This window comes from Tenrec ecaudatus, chromosome 17 (genome assembly GCF_050624435.1).
Source record: "Tenrec ecaudatus isolate mTenEca1 chromosome 17, mTenEca1.hap1, whole genome shotgun sequence".
Taxonomy (NCBI): Eukaryota; Metazoa; Chordata; class Mammalia; order Afrosoricida; family Tenrecidae; genus Tenrec; species Tenrec ecaudatus.
The window spans coordinates 49,147,009-49,168,343 of NC_134546.1; the positions used below are offsets into that span (position 1 = coordinate 49,147,009).

General features: G+C 37.2%; 1 protein-coding gene across 1 annotated transcript in view; it reads left to right on the forward strand.

The window, feature by feature from the left end:
• Positions 1-20,690, forward strand: part of GABRG3 (gamma-aminobutyric acid type A receptor subunit gamma3) — a 218,064-nt gene extending 197,374 nt beyond the window's left edge. The window contains exons 7-10 of the mRNA XM_075535553.1: positions 1,844-1,996; positions 16,491-16,687; positions 16,978-17,037; positions 20,409-20,690. Of these exons, the coding sequence (XP_075391668.1) occupies positions 1,844-1,996; positions 16,491-16,687; positions 16,978-17,037; positions 20,409-20,690 (692 nt within the window). The remainder of the gene's footprint in view (positions 1-1,843; positions 1,997-16,490; positions 16,688-16,977; positions 17,038-20,408) is intronic.
• Positions 20,691-21,335: the final 645 nt, after the last annotated feature.

A 21,335-nucleotide genomic window follows, 5' to 3' on the forward strand; every position in this document is an offset into this window, starting at 1 on the left:
TGGAGAAAGATATCATGCTCAGTAAAGTAGAGGATTAACCAAAAAAAGAAAGAACCTTGAAAGCTGGTTTAGCACAACGACGGCAACAGTGTGCTCAAGCATAACATCAAATGTTAGGATGGAAAAGGTGTAGGCAATGTTTCATTCTGTGGTACATACGGTTGCTATGAGTCAGAACCACATAGGTTACAACTAACAACAACAACAATGAAAGAAACTAAAGTGTGTCAGAGAATGAATGGACAGAAGAAAAGAATAGATTGTCAAAGAATAATCACAAATACCTAACAATGTTCCTAAGGAGGAGAAAGAACAAAGAAAGCAAAATAACACCTTTAAAGCATTTCTGCAAAAGAAAAATTCTAAAATGTAGGAATACACAGATCTAGAGACCAGGCCTCCTGAAAACAAGGCATACTAATAAAGTTATAATAAATCAGGAAGAAAGGAGATAATGAAAACAAGAAAAGAATGTCCAAGATGCCTCTTTGTATTCAATATTGAAGATATTTGCCAGTACAAAAGTGTGAAGGAAGAATTGGGCAAAATAATCAAAATTTGAATTGCTCAAGAAGGATAAGATTTTCTAAATTAAAAGGAACAGAATATTTAGAAAACTAAGTACAATTTTTGCAAGGTATATAAACATAAGATATTTATTTCTGGATACTAATAATAGAGTGATCAAAATTTAATAATATCATTGTCCATATTATTCATTGATTATTACATTCATACAACATGCATGGGGAGCCTACAAGTCCATAGAAACAGATATATATATATATATATATATATATATATATATATATATATATATAGAGAGAGAGAGAGAGAGAGAGAGAGAGAGAGAGAGAGAGGCCTAGAACTAAGTACCACATATGATGTACAATAACTTTATAGGATAAAATTAAAATTTAATTGAAATATTTTCACAGTGAAAAATTTTAAACATAGTGAGGAAAAAATTACTCTACTTCTAGAGATTCACATTGAAATAGATCAGGGATGGGTAAATATTTTTTTCTGCTACGGCCATCTGCAGATCACAAGTTGTTAATAAATCTTCCTTCAACCCTGAATGCCGTAAATTATTCCTTCTGTTTCTGGATTGCCACAGCTTAGGTGCCAGAGACAGGAACAAATAAAATGAATCTAACAATATTAAGTAAAACATAAAGCACAAAGCCAATAGGCTAAAATGGACGATATAACAAAATAGAAACAGAAGTCTGTAACACATGACCATACATAATATAACAGCTTTTTATTAATGAAGAAATTTCTTAACACTGTTTGAGAGTTGAGTTTCTTTTCTGTTACTCAGTGGGAAGGCTGTTGGACCTGGCCATCGTGGAGTAGATGGACAGTTTTGTCTCCTTGCCAATCCACGCATTTACTTTGGTGTCTTACCAAACAAAGACACAAACATTGTCTTCAAGTGATTCCAACTTCCAGCAACCTTATAGGACAGAACAGAACTTCTCCATTGGGTTTCCAAGGCTATACATTTATATGGAAGGAAAAGGTGCATCCGTCTCCCTGAGAAGTGGCTGGGGGCTTTAAACTATTTACCTTTCGATCAGTAGCCGAGATTTAGTGACTTCACTACTAGGGCTCCTTTGCTGTTTCACAATGACTTGCAAAATGTCTTGCAAAATGATGGATACTAAAAACAATTAAATTTTAAAATATCAACATTTTTTATTATTCCCTTATTTGACATTGTGTGATTGTAACATTATTGCCCAACTCATCCATTTAACAAAATATTTTAGAAATTATTTCTTAAGCTATTTTCACATGAGAAAATTGTCTTATTTTTAACATTATCTTATTACAGGTGATTATTTTGTCATGACTATATATTTTGAACTAAGTAGAAGAATGGGATACTTTACTATTCAGACATACATTCCCTGTATACTGACTGTGGTACTTTCCTGGGTGTCATTTTGGATCAAAAAAGATGCAACACCAGCAAGAACAGCATTAGGTGAGTTTGAGTTTCCCAATACTTTTTCCAAATACAGTTTGTGTAATTTTAATATAGGAATATTTTAGTGCCTTCAGTTAAAGGCACTCTGTTAAAATGTAGCTGATCTGAATTAAGGATTACATCACCCATATTTAGAACTTTCTTTTTAAAGTCCATCCAGTTAGCTTCCCTTTCTGATGATTGAATTAATATGGGATAAAGGTTTTAGAATAAACAATTCCTTCTTCTGATAATATGTTGTATGGCTAATGTCATCACACAGATGTAAGCAATTCCAGGAACTTGCTATGTTTAAAATCATATGTGTTACATTATGTGAGTGTAAGGATTCAACCTATGTAACACACCTGTTCGGATTGAAGGTACAATATTGGTTTTAAACAAAAAAACAAAGCACTGTGTCATTGAGTGGATTCAAACTCATAGCAACCCTGGAAGACAGAGTGGAACTACTCAATAGGACTGCAAAGCAATAAGTCTTTTTTTCTCCTGAAACAAGGAGTACCATTTTTATGGGTCCAATTGTGAAGAAATATTTTAAGAGTTCAATCTATTTCATGCATTCTTGGGTTTTTGGACTTGATCCTTTTGAACAGTTTACAGAATAAATTACAGTTTAGAACAGTTTACAGAAAGATTGAACCGTTGGTACAGAGAAGCTGTACATAATCCCCTTCCCTGTGCATAGTTTCCACTATTATTAGCATCTCACATTGGTGTGGTACATTTGTTACAATTTCTAAGCCAATGCAAACACATTATTATGAACTAAATTCCATGTTTTACATTAAGATTCACTCTTAAGATGCCACTTTGATGACTAAGGTGTTTCTGATCCAAATTATGGTCTTTTTAATGGCCTCATGGGGTAAGCATTGGGCGCTAGCCACAAAGTTGGTGGTTCAAACCCACCGGTTTCTGTGCAAGAGAAAAATGAGGCTGTCTGTTTCTATAAAGATTTAAAGTCTGCAAAACCTAAGGAGAAATTCTATTCTGTCTTACAGGATCATTCTTTCTTTTTTTACATTTTAATTGGGAGTTAATAGATAAATCATCTCATTTTATAGTTCAATCATATCAAGCAGTATTGTACAATAGCTACCATAAAGAGTTTCCATTCTTTTTTTTTCTTGGACTCCGGACATCATCTTTCTTTAACCCAGCAGTTCTCAACCTGTGGGTCATGACCCCTTTGGTGGTTAAACAATCCTTTCAGAGGGGTCACCTATGACCATCAGAAAACACATATTTCTGATGGTCTTAGGAACCAAGACACCACTCCGCTATCCATCTGCAGGCATGCCTGCCCACATGCAGATATGCTGATCTGGTTAAAAAGAAGCTATCTCCACCTTTGCACTGACGTTGACTTTTTACACCTGCAATGCAATATTCTGGTGTTATATTAAGACTGCTACCCATGCTACACCATGCTTCAAGACAAAATTTCATGTATTTGTATTTAGAAATAAATATTTCACAATATATAATTACATATTTTATGTGCTGAATCACTATGCTTTAATTATGTGTACAATGAAAATACATCCTGCATATCAGATGTTTACATTATGATTCATAACAGTAGCAAAATTACAGTTATGACATAGCAACAAAATAATTTTATGCTTGGGGGGCACCACAACATGAGGAACTGTATTAAAAGATCGCGGCCTGAGGAAGGCTGAGAACCACTGCTTTAATCTATCACCACCACCACCACTATACACCCTGCACCTCAACCCCCTCAAAACCCTTATTCTGCTTACTGTTCCTATAGGCTCATCAATCCTGGATTTCATATACCAGAAAAACATATAACATAATGTCAAGAGAGTGACCCCTAATGACATAACATGATTTGAGCTTTTCAAGGATATCAAACTAGTATTAATGCCATTTTGACATGGTATAAATCAAATAGCACGGAATTCTTTGGTGAATGATTGGAAAGATTGAAAGACAACTTTCACAATCTATAGATTTCGATGATGGATATGTTGAGAAACAATAGCTTCACATTTGAGTGTTTTTATTTATTAAAATTTCTATGATTTTGTATCACTAGTATTTGACTTAACCTTGTATGTTGTTATATTGTGAAAATCTTACATTTATACATGTAGGAAAATCTTACATTTATACATTGATATTATAACAAAAAACAAAGCAGTGCCATTATGTTTGTAGATATATTACAAATAGTGGGATACAGTTTCCTATTTTGCCATCATATACAAATGAAACATCTTTTTAACTAAATCTTAGATGGAAGTGAGGCTGTATTACCCTTGTAACATGGGCTTAACTAAGTAAACATTTGGATTTAATTTTTAAATATCAGAAACTACATTATTATGTAGAGCTTTGTATTTCAGATCCACTAACCATTCTATGGATGAAAGATGTGCCAATCCTCCTTGAAAATCACAGACCTGAAAGCCCTATGGGATGGTTAGACTCTGCCCCATACAGTTGCTATGAGTGACAAGCAAATGAATGGAAATTGGTTTGGAAGCACACATAAGTATTAATATTTTTAAATGTCCTTTTTCCTATTGTTTGTGAAAGTAATTCTTTTCTCTGAGTTACTTTCATTACAATAATAGGGAATTGTCTTTAATATAGAATTCATTACCTGAAGATATCTTTGCTATGTGAATATTATGTTTTTATATTATTCCAAGTATTTTATAAAAGACGTATTAGTAGACAAATTCTGCTTTTGCCCCCTAGAACAAATTAAATGAAACTAATTCCTACTCACAAATCCTTCACAAAGTAAGCACAGTTAAGGGTTATACTCATGAAAATAGTAATCTCCATTTTAACATGAGAAAATTAATATTACTTTTAGTTTTAAAACAAGGTTAAATTTTTTAGTATTTTATACACTCACCTGTCAGCCAAATTTATAGAAGTAGCATATCTTCACTGTATGAAATTCATTTTTTCTAGTTCAACACCAAATTCATTGAATTTATTTTAATGGTGGTGTAACAATTTGGAGAGGGATATCAATAATCATTGTACAACATGAAGAGTATAATCAATGGCAATGAATTGTTGAAATATAGAACTTGTTGAATTGTAGAATGTTTTGTTTGTATATTTTTGCCAAAATCAAAAAAAGTTACATGAATAAAAATGAGTACACAGAAGAAGAAAATAATCTACAATTGATTGTGGTAATTGTACAACTCTTCTTGATATGATTGAAATATTGAATTATATGATATGTGGATAGAGTACCAATAATATTATTTTAAAAAGGAAATCAATCAAAGTAATCTACCAGTATAAATAGAAATAAAAATATGGGTCTTGTACAAGTACATGATCAGAAGAATGTTCCATGTTCATGGATAGGAATACTTAACATTGTGACGATGTCAATACTGCACAATGCAGTCTAAATGGATTATGCAATATGCCAACATCTTTCTTTAAAGAAATTAGCCACCAACTTTATATGGAGAGGAAAGACGCTTAAGATAATAAAGTCACTACTTTAGAAGAAGAACAGAGTTGAGGGCCTCCTCTATCCCAAGTTCAAAACCAAATACACAGCCTGGTACTTAGTAGTCAAAACCACCTGATACTGGTACAATAGATATGTTCACCAATGAGACAGAATAGACACCTAAGAAATGAATCCATTGACCTACAGACATCTGCTCTTTGACAAAGGACAAAATACATTAAAGTGGGAAGAGATTATCGCCTCAACAAGCAGCAGGGGAAAATTATATTTCCATTTGCACCTCAACTCAACAGACTGCCAGTAAGTCAACACTGACTCATAGTGGCACCCTAAGTGTTTTTACAAGAGTAGAAAGCACAGTCTTCCTCCAGCAGAGTTGCCATGGTGTTGAACGGCTGATCATGTGGATCTCATCCCAAAGGGTAACAACACCATCAGTGCTCCTCTCCATTTGCATAAGATTGAACTATGATGTGTTATCTCACTCTATTTACAAGAATAAAATTATGGTGGATCAAAGGCCTCAATGTAAATACCCAAACTATAAAGATTATCAATGAAAAAGTAGGGATACACTTAAAGGCCCCAATAAATGGCATAAATAAATTATAAAACAAAAAGCACATAGCAGAAGACAAAATAGATGAATTGGATCTCCTTAAAACAAGACACTATATGCATCAAAATATTTCATCAAAGAGTAAAAAGAGAACCCACAGACTGGGAAAACATTTTTAGCAATAATATCAGACAAGGAATTAGTATATCAGATCCATAGATGACTTCAACAACGGCCAAAAACAGATGAATAATCCAATTAAAATATGGGATGAGGCTATCAACAGACAACTCACCAAGGAAGACATCCAGGTAGCTAACAAACATCTGAAGAATTACTTGCAATCACTAGCCATTTGAAAGATTCAAATTTAAACAATGATGAGATACTGCCTCACACTGGCATTGATGGAAATATTTTTAAGGAAAACCAAAAGCATAAATTAATCATTTAAAAAAACAGAAAATAGCAAATGCTGAAGAGAATGTGGAGTTCTGTCGGCAGAGTGGCTCTTGCTTTGGGCACTTAGCCACAAAGTTAATAGTTCAAAACCACCAGCCACTCTGCTGGAGGAAGTTGTAACCTTGGAAACCCGAGGGAGCAACTCAATACTATCTTATAAGATTGCTATGAGTCAGAATTGACTTGATGGCGATGGGGATATTAGTATTAGTGGATAATACACACAGAAATTGTAACACTCTTACATTGCTGGTGGAACTGTAAAACTGCACAACCACTCAACAACGTGATATGGAAATAGAAGTAACATATCACTCAGCAAACTTTTTACTCAGTCTCTATCCTAAAGAAGTAAAACTAGTAACATGAACAGATGTAAGGAACTGAAATGCTTGTAAGTGGAAGAATGGATAAATAAATGTTGGTACATACACACAAAGCATCCCTAAAGAGAAATGATGAAATTGTGAAACACCTCAAAACATGGATGGATTTGGAGGACTTTATAATGAATGAACTTAGAAATCACAAAAGTATAACTGTTGTATGAGAAAAAAATTGAGATAAGGTTTTTATGCAAAAAGAAATAGACTTTGATGATGGCCAGAAGTGGGAGTAAAAGGGAGGGAATGGGAAGCAAGAGGTTATGGGAATGGAGATTATTAAACATGAAGAAGAGCAAATATATACTGTCTATGTTGATATTTTCATCCAATCTGATCATTTTTATAATCTAAAAAGTTTAGGTCATTAATATCTTACTCGGTGATACTAATGAAAATACAACATTTCATGATATTTTTTCTTTCTGAAAAAAGTGGTGGTAGACCAAGTAAGTTTGGGAACCTATGACCCAGGAGGTAACCAGTACTACCTAGGATAAAGGGGAAGGTAAGATTTTATAAGAATAAAAGGTAGAAAAAACAAAAGGGGGAAGGTAAAGCTTCTCAAGTTTAATACGATTTTAAACTTGTTGAATACAAAAATGAAGATCAGAAATGTAACCCCCCACATAATCCACAATAAAAAGTTGTGTTCATTTTTTTAATAGCCTAATGGAGAACAGATCGACTTTGACACTCATGAAACCACCTTAAGTCAGAATTGACTCAACAGCAACTGGCTTGACTATTTTTACTTTAATTAGCCCCTACTTTTTCATTTTTCAGTATTCATTCTGTTTTGTTATTTGGAACTTATTTAATAGGACTAAAGTAGTTCTTTGAAAAAATATATGCAAACTTCTTGAGATTAATCAAACTTTTAAAAATACAGATAATAAAAAGAACATAATTATAGATCTATGCCAATAGAATGAGATGCTTACATTTATCAAGATTTCAAGAAGAGGGGAACTTCTGGGAAAATGACACCAATGTAGAATCACCTGCCTAGAGTTCCCATTGGGTGACCAGCAGATCAACAGGTGAAGAGGCAAACGCTGGGAAATAGGATGTGAGACCTAGACTCTCAGCATCCCAGGGTTTGTTTTTCAGACCTCCCTCTGATTTTCACCCAAGAAACCTTAGCTGAGCTTGCTGCAGTGTTTCCTTCTCACTATGCCCAGAGTCTTATGTGTCCCCTTCCATAGCAGGGTAAGTGGGGATTGACTGCCAGCCACCTCCAATCTCATGTGGTTCTGTGACCCACCAGTGTGGTGAACTATTCCAAGACAGTCTGCTCCCCACAAGTCCAGCATCCAGCCCTACACCCATAGTGGCCCACTGAATAGATCTTTCAAAGCTACAGTCCCTTACCAAAGTCACATTCCCTCCCCTCTTTACAAGGGCACAGCTCTGCAGATAAATAACCTCAGCTATCTCAAAAGGGATGCAGCCCCAGTAAGACAGAAACATAGCTAGACCTTTAGCAGCCTCCAAGACTTTATTAGGTTTGTTCCTGTTTTCTAATGAGAAATAAAACCACAAAATTCTTTCCTGCCAAAAGAAAAAGAACCCAGCATTTTCAGGTCTCTCTGGGGATTTCCTTTCTAGGCAGCTGACAGATACTGGGGCTCATAATCATTAGTAGGACTACCCCCTGATTGGAAGTACATCCTCCTCCCAAGCTACATTGGGTCCCCACTACCATAACCTATATCCACACAGGGACCACAAACAAGGAGCAGAAAATTCAGAGTGGTGCAGAAATCCACACAAAAAGGGTACTCCATTATAAACACAATAGCAAAAGGGTTGCACTGAATATACAGAGTAGATAAATGACTGGTAGATTTAGTATACCTCTCACCTACCCCAACCCCTCATCACCTCATGACCCTGCTTTCTCCACTGCAATAGCACACACTCTCTTATAACCTAGCAAGGAACATCACATCTCTTATAAGTCTCTTCTCAAACTCATAAAAAATTAATATACTTAACAGAAAGTCTTCCTATGATTAATACCACCACTTAAAACCTGCTCCTGAGCACCTATATCCTACTCCTCCTACCCACTCAGCTAACACTACCTCGTCATCTACACACAATACCATTTCCAGCACCTATCTAATCTTTCTCTAACCTAAAAAGGCAACCCCTCCCCACTACACAACCCAGAAATCTATGCATCACCTACAGCTCAGCCACTATGCAGTGTAAAGAAGAGCAAACAGCAATTATCACAATCAATCTACTTAAGTTTTTTTAAAAAAGTCAACCACCGAAGATAACCCAAACCCAATGGAATATACAGAAAAAAGCCCTTGAATTGACATAGAGAATACAAGAAAATGATGCTTAGCGCCTTACAAGAGATTAGGGGTCAATCCTGAAAACAGATGAAGAAATGGAGCTACTAGAAACCTCACACCCAAAGGTAATTAAGGAATGATGTAGCAGAAATCAAAAACAAGGTACAAGATCTGACCAATATAATGAAAGACAAAGGAAGAGACAATAACCATTCAGGAAGCGGAAAGAACACCAAATAGATTAAACCCCCCAAGAAAGGCATCAAGACATATACTACTCAAGTTCTCCAACTTCAAGGAAAAGGAGAGAATCTTGAGAACAGCTAGAGAAATAAACGGAATCACATATAAAGGTAAACAGCTCAGACCTCTCCTCAGAGAAGAGTAAATGGGAGCAACATATTCTGAAAGTTGAAAGACGACAACTGCAATCTTAGAATCCTTTATCCAGCAAAGCTTTCCATCACATTTGAAAGAGAAATAAAGTTTTCTCAAATAAAATATTTAGAGAATTCATAAAAACAAAACCAGCATTATAAAAAACACAATCTAGCTCTTTATGGGCAGAAAGCATATAACCATAGCACTCAAACATGAAACCAACACAGTGTGTAACACCACCCAGAAACCATCACACTGAAAATAGTACCCAAAACATTACAGATCTAGTTGAGATATGAAGACAAGAATAAACTACTCTCACACACACACCACCCTATAAAGAGAAAATACCAAACACAAACAGTACAAGATGACAGTGATTAATCTACATTTAAATTTAAATACACTGAATGTCAGTGGACTACATGCTCCAATCAAAAGACAAAGAGTAACAGACTGGATTAGACAACAAGATTCATCAATATACTCCTTTCAAGAGGTAGATCTCAATCTCCCAGACAAAACTAGACTGAGTGTCAAATGCTAGTGAAAATTTTACCAAGCTAATAGAAGTCAAAAAAAGAAGGGGTGGCATAATTAATCTCTGACAAAATATGCCACAAGGTACATGATATAATGAAAGACAAGAATGGACATTATATAATTCTCGAGGGATCAATAGACCAAGAACTCATAACCATAATAAACATATATGTGCCCAATGAAAGACCCTTGAAATTCATCAACCAAATCCTCAAAGAGATGAAAATAGAAATCATCAGATCAACAATTACAACAGGTGATGTCAATACACCACTCTCAAAGGAAGATAGATCAACAGATAAGAAACTCAATAAAGAAACAGAATAGCGAACAACAAAATCTAACAATTTCACCTCCTAGTTATGGAGCTCTCCCACCAACAGCAAGAATATGCACATTCTTCTCTAATACACGTGGCTCATATTCTAAAATAGACCACATGCTGAGCCATAAAGCAAGCTTTACCAAATTCTAACACATTGAGATCCTTCAAACCATCTCTTCTGACCGCAGTGCCATACAGCTGGAAATCAACAATAGAAAAAAAAATTTTAAAAACACTTGGAAACTCAACAACATACTACTCAAAAAAAGACTGGGTAACAGCCAAATAAGAGAAGAAATTAGAAAGTTCTTAGAAACCAGTGGTAATGATAGCACAACATACCAAAAATCTATGGGACGCAGCAAAAGCAGTTATAAAAGGTCACTTTATTACAATAAATGCCCACATGAACAAAGAGGAGAGAGTCTTGTTTGGCACCTCTAAATGCATGGAGATTCTGTAAATATTTGATTTTTTTCTATGTGAATTAATCTTTGATGCCTGGGTACCTAAATGAACTCATTTCTCAGATGTTCACGTAGATCAATTGTTTAAATATGGAGGGCCATATCTGACCCCTTCTGGCTTCCCTATTGCCACCAGGTAGGACTCAGACTTGACTCCATGTTCAATCCTGTCTTACTTATTTTGAAACCAACTATTCCTCCCATACTACTTCAATGCTAGATTCAATAATGTGTTGCTGTGGCCACATCGAACTCAAAGACAAAACTCGCAATTATGGGGGTCTACTGAGGGGGAAGTTAATAGGAAGTATAATCCTTCCAACAACAAAAGAACAAATAGTATTAATAAATGAACTGGAAAACAGAAAACCAATGGGAAAATTAACAAAGAAAAAGTTGGTTCTTTGAAAATATTAACAAAATTAACAAACTGCTAGCAAACAGCAAAGGAAAAGAAGGAACAGATGCCACATCAAGAATTAGGGATAAAACAGGGGAAGTCATAACAGACCCTTCTTTTAAAATAAAAAAAAACATTTTATTAGGGGCTCATACAACTCTTATCACAATCCATTCATATACATACATCAATTGTATAAAGCACATCTGCACATTCCCTGCCCCAATCATTCTCAAAGCATCCACTCTCCACTTAAGCCCTTTGCATCAGGTCCTCTTTTTTTTTCCTCTCCCTCCCCGCTTCCCCCTCCCTCATGTGCCCTTGGTAATTTATACATTGTTATTTTGTCATATCTTGCCCTATCCGGAGTCTCCCTTCCCCCCTTTCTCTGCCATCTGTTTCCCAGGGAGGAGGTCACATGTGAAGTAGGACAAGCCGCAGCCAATGAACTGGCGAGATTGGGGATGCAGTTAACAGTGGTCTGCAGACCCCCCACTCACAATCCAAGTTTCACTCTTGTTGCTGGTGCCCTGACTGCCTGTTGTCCACTCCCAACCCAGGGGCCTTTGTGGGCTTGCCCTCAGCACGTGCAGCCTCCAGAAAGTCAGCCCCTAGACTTCCACCCTGTCTACTGGATCCACATGCAAGGACCTTCCTCCCACGGGTACAGAAGTGACTCGTTGGGTGACAGATTCTTCTGAGTTGCCAGTGAGAGCTGGAAGGGATTGGGGGTATGGAGCAGTTTTGTTGATGCTTCACAGACTAGTCTGTGGGCCTGACACATCCTGGGCAACTCCACAGGTACTCCCTTGGGTCTCAAGTGGTTCTGCTCATACTGTCCTTGGTGTACACGACCCAAAGCACCCTGAGGGCCATACTCTCAAGTTGCCTCCTCCTCCGAAGTCCTAGTTTCAAGAAGAAACCAAACCTTACTGAGAATAAAAAAGGTTTGTACATCAAAGAAAAGAAAATAGTTTTATGGTTGGGGGTCACCACAACATGAGTAACTGTATTAAAGGGTCGCAGCAGTAGGAAGGTTGAGAACCACTGTCTTAAAGAATAAAAGTGCATGGCATACATTGAAAGACTTCATTAAAGAGTAAAACAAGACCCCACAGACTGGGAAAAATTATTTAGTAATGACATAGTAGTCAAAGGACTAAATATTAAAATTTACAGTACCTTACAAGCCTACAAAAAAACTAATAACCCTCTGAGAAGGTGGACAAAGAACTTGAACAGATTATTCATAAACAGTGACACTCCAATGGCTAATAAACACATGAGGATATGTTCTCATTCAATAGCCATCTGGGAAATGCAAGTCAAAACAACCATGAGATATCTAATACCCATAACTGTAGCCCAATTTAAAAAAACTGAGAACAACAAATGCTGGAGAGAGTGTGGTGAGATAGGAACCCTTACTCACTGCTGGTGGTCATGTAAATACAGGCAGCAACTGTGGAAGGCGATATAGTCATTCCTAAACCAGGTGGCAATTGAAATACCATATGCTTCAGCATTTCTGGGTAAATACCCTGAAGAAATGAAAAACAGATCATGAGCAGATGTTTGCTCTTTACAGCACAGTTCACAATAACAAGAAGCTGGAAACAGCCTAAATACCTATCAGTAGAAGAGTAGATTAAAAAAAAATCTCTGGTATATACACACAATGGAGTACTACTCACACCCCCCAAATAGTGATGAAACCATGAACACCTCAAAACATGGAGAGAGCATGTTCAGTGAAGTTAGTCACAAAAGGACAAACACTGCATGAGTCCACTACTGTAAGAACAAGCAACCAAACGGGCACAAGTTCAAGCTTGTACGGCATCCAATCTGCTGTCTGAGGGAGAGGGGGGCGCGTAGCAGAGAGCCTGATGGGCGCCAATGCAGCATAGACCATCTGCTCGTGGTACATATTTTGAAGGTCAGTTCGCCAGGGGCACCTCATGTCAGCTGAGATCATATGGTCAAGGGAGGGGTAGGGGCTGTTGTCTACAGAATAGCTGCCATGTAAATCTATAAGGCCATCCCCCTGGGCAGGTAGAAAGACCTACAAGAGGGATGAGAAATACTGATGGAAAGAAACAATGCAGCAGAGGGAAAAGGGAGCAAACATATCGGGGGGAACACAAATGCATGTCTGTTGGTAGGAAAAGAGGGAGGATCAACCTCCAGTTGGGGGAAAGAGTGACTGAATATGCTTTGGAGAACACTAGATGCGGTGTCTTTGGTGGTATGAGCCTAATGGACCACATTGACTGGGCTTCTAACTGTATCCTGGGGACCCAGGCCCAGGCACTGGCACACTGAATCCTGGATCTTCATGGCATGCAGCATGCTCCAGAGGCTGCATCAGTGAGATCCCATGTGGGAATTCCACTGGTTTATCTGGACTCTAACTCAAACACACATAACCTGAGAACTTAAGTCAGAAAATACATGGTGTCTGAGAAAGCAGGAGACAGCTATACCAAAATTGGTGAACTGTTGGTAGGCAGACAAACAAGGTCTTGCTACGTAAATGCCTAGGTGCTGTGTTAAGGTATGTGTTGTTCTGGCAACCCTGTGGTGGACATTCTGTTTCATTTTGTTTTTGTTTGTTCACATTAGTGTTCATTGCAAAGCTGTTTTATCATTGGAGGTCATCCTCTTGAAGTTGTGTTATCGATTTTTCTGGTATTTTTGGTATATGAAACTCAGGATTGATGAACCTATAAGGACAGCAAGTAGAATAAGGGTTTCATGAATGAGGGGGTACAGTGGGGGGGTGGTGGCAAAAGGGATATGATGTTCAGGAGTCCAGGAAGAAAAAGAATGTTCAGATAGTGATGATAGTAACAATTGTACAATTCTGCTTGACATGATTGAACGATGGAATGATATGACAGAGGTATTAACTCCCAATTAATAATAATAATGAAAAATAGCAAGAAGTATAAAATATAAGTAGTACTATAATCAGTAATGAGATTACATAGATTAAAATCTCCCCATAAAAATATTAATCTCATGCTTTTCTAGACAAATTCTACCAAACTTTGAAGGACAATTATGTTAATCCAATGAGAATATTATAAATTTCCTACATAAAAAATTTAACAGCTAATGTGCTCAAGTCCTTCATGAACATAAATATAAATATCCCATTCAAATATTAAGAAGCAAGTCTTGACCAAGTTAAGCATTATCAGAAATAAATAGAGAATAACAGGGATAGGATGTTGGGTTAACATTAGTTAATCTGTAGCTTAATATAGATCTTTATGTATTAAGGACAGATAACAGCATAATAAATAACAATAAAGATACTCATTTATGAGTTATAAAAATAAAACTAGCATGTAATGTAGTAATTACATTATTTTAAAGAAAGCTTGAATTAAATCACATTATTTTAAAAGAAAAATTTAAATTATCTAGAGAACAAATTAATGTGGTTAAATGTAATAAAATTAAATTATTACATATAGAATATTGATAGGGGGAACAGCAAGTAGTGTTAATATATTTTGAATCCTTGAGGTTGAGGGATTGAATATTTTGAATGATTTAAAGTTTGGTAAATTAATTGTGCATATGCAAGTCCTAGAGTAAATACTATAGAGAGAAAACTTGCACCTTCCAGAGTAATAGAAGGAAAAATAGTATAATTTCAAAACATCTATACAGAAAAATGAGGGACAAAGTAATATAGAACATTTACCACAAATGGAAAGCACAAAGTACCCTGTTAGAATTAAACACTAATATATCAGAATGTACTTAAATATTGTTATGTCCTTAGTGTCACGGAGTTGGATGTGAATGAACTAAACATGTTAGATTTTTTTAAATTATCATACTGAGTAAAAATATTTACACAATATTTGTTTATTCTTCTTCATGTCATCTTCACTCCTTTTTCACCTTTTCTTGTTAGCCATCATTTGCATGTCTCTGTTTTAAACATCTTATGCAATTTTTTATCAAATCTTCTTTTGTTACTTCATAAATTTGAAACAAAGTCAGACCAACAGAGTGTTGCAAATTCATTCATTCATTCATCAGTTCATTCTTTGAAAATCATTGATTAAATGTCTAAAGTGTACTAGACACGCTTCTCTCTCACTGCTGTGGAGTCAGTGCTGACTCATAGTGCTACCCCTTGTGGGTCTCTGAGACTGAAACTGTTGACGGGAGTGGGAAGTCCAGGCTTCCTCCTGCCGAGCTGCCGGTGCTTTAGAATTGCCCACCATGTGGATGCAGCCCAACGCATGACCATGTGGACGCAGCCCAACACATAACCACTGCTTAGGGCTCCGCACTAAATACCATGCTAGGTGACAAAGTAAACTTAGATGAGCCAGGTACTGTTTTACTGTTCATTGTCACACAATCTATTTGGTTATGTAAACATGCAAAATGTATGATATTCTCTGAAATCATGCAAAGCACAAGATTCATCGGTGGACGGACGAGCTGAGCTGCACAGGTGGTTGGGGTACTGCGGGGCTAGAGTTCGATAGGGAAGGGTGGAAGGAGTTACAGATTGGATGGGGAGGGAAAAGTAAGAAAGGGGCTATGTAGGCGGGAGAAGAGTGTTTGTGAATGAAAAATATTTCATGAAATATAAACTATGCACCCCACAAAAAACGGAACAAGACATTGATCATCAATTTGTTCTGACTCATGGCAAACCCGTAGCTCAAAGTAGAACTACTTAATAGAGGTTTCAATTCTGTGACATTTCAGAAGCAGATTACCTTTTTTCTGAGGCATGTCTGCGTAGGTTGTAACTGTCAACATTTTGATTAGTAGATGGGCCCTTATCTGCTTGTATGGCTCAGGTACTCCAGGGAATGTACAGGGGGACATTAAGTAGTAACTTTCCTGAAAACATATTTAGAAGACAAAACATACAGTAGAAGAATGATTTGATACATTGGAGATATAGGTTAATACAAATATTTAAATATTATCATGAAGACTATGATAAATACTCATATTTAAAAGTTCCTTGTAAAATTGTGTCTGTATTAAAATGAAAATGAATACTAAATTAAGTGTGTGGGCAACATGAAGGAGGATAACAGCTACGCTACAATGGGGTGGTTGTCGGTTGTCTTGTTATGTTTATTCCACGCTGCCTTCTTTTACAAAGTTACAAATGTCCCGATGCAGGCATCACCACAGTGCTGACCATGACCACCCTCAGCACCATAGCCAGGAATTCCTTGCCCCGAGTGTCCTATGTGACTGCCATGGACCTCTTCGTGACCGTGTGCTTCTTGTTTGTCTTCGCCGCTCTGATGGAGTATGCCACTCTCAACTACTATTCAAGCTGCAAGAAACCAACCGTCACAAAGAAGAAGGCATCGGTGAGTTCTAGTGGCAAAGATCTTTGTGAGGACACTGGGATGATCACTTGAGATAAGTACACTCTGTTTAGATGTACTTTTATTCCTGTGGACCCTGTAAAAGATTATATAAATACATACTTTAAGTAACGGACAGATTTTTCTGAAGACATGCATGTGAGTCTCAGACCTCTGTTCGATTTTGCTGATCAGTCTCTCGTGTAGTCTTTCTTTAAAAATCATTTTAGCTCAGGCTGATCCATAGAATTCCATGGTGGTTTTAAAATCACTCTTTTCTGTGTTTCTTATAGTTAATGTATCCAGAGTCCTCAAAATGGATTCACGAAAGAATAAGCCTACAAACCCCTTCCGTATGTATAACATTACAGGTGCAAAATTTCTGAGACCTTCTACTAATCAAAGATTAAATATAAAAGATGTTACTATATATGTATGCATGTAGTTAGTGAATGAGTAATGCAAACACCCATTTTTACATTGTATTTATTTTTAATTCTCAGTATAGAATGTTTACAAACTAGAGGAGAAAATTAGTCATAATCCTTCCACACAGTGATTACCAAAACCCCCAGCAATCATGGAGTCAATTCTGACTCACAGCCACCCGATTAGGGCAGAGTAGACCTGCTCGTGAAGGTTTTAAGGCTGTAATGTCCATGGACACCCAAGATCTGTTCTTTCTCCCAATGGGCAACTGACAGGTCGGGACTGATGACTCGACAGCTGGCAGCCCAACTTGTCAACCACTAAGCCACCAGGGCTTCTGTGATTTAGTGTATGACATACATATTTCTAACTTTTTTAAAGGTTATTTAAGTAATCTATATGATTATATTTTAGACAAATGTATTTATATTATTTTATAACCTGCTTTTGTTATTCAATATGTTCTGAATAGGTTTCTATATCATAAATGATATATATATGGTAATTTTAAGTATTGTAACATATCCTCCTATGTAATGCACCGTTAACATTAATGTGGCTTGGATATTGGGGTTACCTATACCATTTCACAATTTTAGACATTCTAAAATCTACACTGTATATGCATCTTTGGTTATCTACTAGGTACAGATTTCTTGAGCATTCAAAGGGTTTGCATGGTCATCGCCAAATGGCGTTAGTAGCAAGGCCAGAACACTTACCTTCCAAAACTCTGTGTTTTGTGTGATCGCCAAACAGAAAAAAAAAATGATACCATTAAGTAGCTCCTAATAATTTTCTTTTATTATTGAGGACATTAAATATTCAACTTATTTTTATTTGATTTGTTTCCATGAATTGCTTTTAATATTTTCAAAAGTAGCAATATTCCAGGTATTTACATGTCACACATTATGTGTGCTATGTTTTAAATTACATATCACTTTTACAATCATATTACATACATAAAGGACAGTAATTTGTTTTGCTCCTTGTGCCTCTCTTCATGTGCATGTCTGATTTCACTTAGTTAAACTTACTCATCTTTCCTTTTGTGGTTTCTGCCCCAGTAGCCTGCTCAGGAAGATGCCCACTGCTCTTAGAATTACGTAATTCACCTTTGTTCTAAGTGCTCTTCTGTATGAACTTATTTCACCCCAAAACGAGCCATCACATAGATGAGGACACTAGCCTATCTGGTGTGTCTCTTAGCCATCACGCTAGACAGCTGCAGATGTATGCGACCAAACTTCTATCCAAAAGTAAAAGAAAGATGTTCTTCTGTATGAAGGTTTCTTGGTAAAAATACAAGTGGTCCACGTGACATAATACGTTCTAATACTGAGTGGCCACTTTCCCAACACTGTGCCCTGCTTGGGCAAATGAATTAACCAGCCAGTCTTTTTGATCATTTGCCCAAAGGAAAAAAGCCTTGGGCAAAAAGTCACATGTGATTTAATTGTCCATTACTCAACCGAATTTCAAAATGCATTATAACCAACTTTATTGCAATAGGTAGCCAGTTGCCAGTGAGTTCATTTTAATTCCTAGCAACTCCATGTGTATCAGAGTAGAACTGTGCTCCCTAGGATTTTCAATGGCTGTGGTTTGGGGGAAGTAGACTGCCAGACTTACTTCAGAGGCACCTCTGTCACCTCCAAGTTCAGTGTCACCCTGGGCTCCCATTTGACAGTTGTTAGCTTTTGGAAGAGTGTTTCATATAGAAGAACTCAGCGTATACCTGAAGAATGAGCAGTGAGTCTCCTTGAAAATGCCTCAGTGCTAAGAATGGCTACTCATTTATGAGTGAATACAAGATATCCTCATAATACTTTTTAACACTCATAAGAATAGGTACCCATTGATGAGTGAATGACATACAGTCGACAAATTGGCTTTGACATGTCAATAAGATATGTTGGGAAAAAGAAAATATTCAACTTGTACTCGTTTTTAATGACTCCAGATGGCCTGTGGTCAGTGGTGGGTTTCAAATAATTTAACAACAAGTTCGCTGCTCTAATGACCATTTTAAGTAATAAAAATGATAATATGGAAGGAGATAGTTGATTGTTTCAACATGGTATCAGAATGCCGCTATTTCACAGATGACTGACTGTTAAGAAGGAAAAAGAATGTAAATTTGTGATTTCCACATTGGCAGCTGCCAAGCCACTTACATTAGAACCCTGATTACAGTACTATTTTAACAAATGGTTTGCTGAAATCAACAACAAAAAATTAGGTATCTGTTTTGCAAACCAGCGGAATGCCACCATTCCCGATGGCGTCCTGTTACCTATGGAGAACCACCTTTTCATACACAGCTGCTCCGGACTTTCCACGACACAGGAAGAATCTGCCACCTTTCTTTTACACCATATATTTCTAAAAAAATATATTATAAAAAAGCCATTTTCTTTTCCACACTTCATTATTTAATTTTTACCAAAATGAAACCCAACCCACTGCCATCCAGTAAATTCCAATTAATAGCAACACTATTGAATGGAATAGTACTGCCGCTGTACGCTTCTGAGGCTGTGTATCTTTATGGCAGCAAAAAGCCTATTTTCCTATGAGGAGCACATGGTGGGCTCAGACTGCTTGCTTTTCAGTTAGCAACCCATGACAACTCCTAATTCTGAGTCCCAGCAACACTTTATAGCAGGGGTCCTCAAACTTTTTAAACAGGGGGCCAGTTCACTGTCCCTCAGACCCATTGGAGGGCCAGACTATAATTTAAAAAACTATGAATAAATTCCAATGCTCGCTTGCACACTGCACATATCTTATTTTGAAGTAAAAAAAACAAACGGGGCAAAAACACCCTGCGGGCCGGATAAATGTCCTCAGCGGGCCGCATGTGGCCCGCGGGCCATAGTTTGAGGATGCCTGTTTTATAGGGTTTCTAAGGATGAAGCCTTTGTGGGAGCATTGAGTCTTATCTTTCTCGTAAGTGGACTTGAACTACCATCTCTGTGATTAAGGGAGAATACTATAATATGTAAGGGCTAGCTATAATTCAAGTGTGCGGAACAGAGTTACAGGGACTTAAAATAGCTAACACAAATATGAAAATATGCTCAGCCTCTGCACAAGTACTCTGAGAAATTCAAGTTTCAAGTACTGTAACAATGTTTCTCTATTGGATTTGCAGATTCTGAAAAGATGTGGGTGGGGTGGGTGTACTCTTTCGGCTGAATGTTCTATTAGACATAACACACACTGCTCAGTACACTTCAGGCTATTGTGTTGCGGCTCATAATAATTGCATTCTTCTTACTGCCCGCAGAACTACTCTCTCCTCACCATGAGGCCGCCCCCACCAGCGATGGTGACTCTGAACAACTCCATGTACTGGCAGGAGCTTGAAGACACCGGGGTCTATGAGTGTCTGGATGGCAAAGACTGTCGGAGCTTCTTCTGCTGCTATGAAGAATGTAGATCAGGATCTTGGAGAAAAGGGCGTATTCACATAGACATCTTGGAGCTGGACTCATATTCTCGGATCTTTTTCCCCACATCTTTCCTGCTCTTTAACCTGGTCTATTGGGTTGGATACCTATATCTCTGACTGTGCCTCAGAGCAATGAGTTCACACCCATTACCCGGCTCTACTTTTCCTCATCTGCAGACTTAAATGACCACTGCAGCGACAGTGACTAAAAGTGCCCATTCGTGTTACCTTTGAACATCACCAGAAGTCTTCAACCAACGTTTTTATTATGTATTACACATACACACACTGAGTTTTAAAGACATTCTTGTTAATCCTTACTGAATCTGTAGCTTGCAATGAGTTTTGGATATTAGAAGCAGCTGTCTATTACCATACAAAATAATCTATAAAACAAGTAGGTAAACATCTGAGAAGTTTTCTTAGACCCCTCCCCATCATATGTCCTTCCTTCGGTCGTTCTCCCTGGTGCCCCCAGGTGTCTGGTCACTGCAGTCCTGGACACCGGCGGATTCAGCCTCCCCCTTGTTGTGCTCTGAACTCTTGAGAGAACTACAGTGAGTTTTGACCTCAGTTTCCCCTATTTCTGTCCTCTTTGGCTCCACACCACTAGAGTTAGCCTTGAGCAAGGCTTGTAATGGGTGTACATGTATACCATCCAAGAGTTTCCTTTTAAGGGGAAGATATTTTCAAAGTTCTCATTTTGCTGAATCTATTACTTCAGCATCTTTGGTTGCCGATTGTCTCTGACCATTCAGCTCA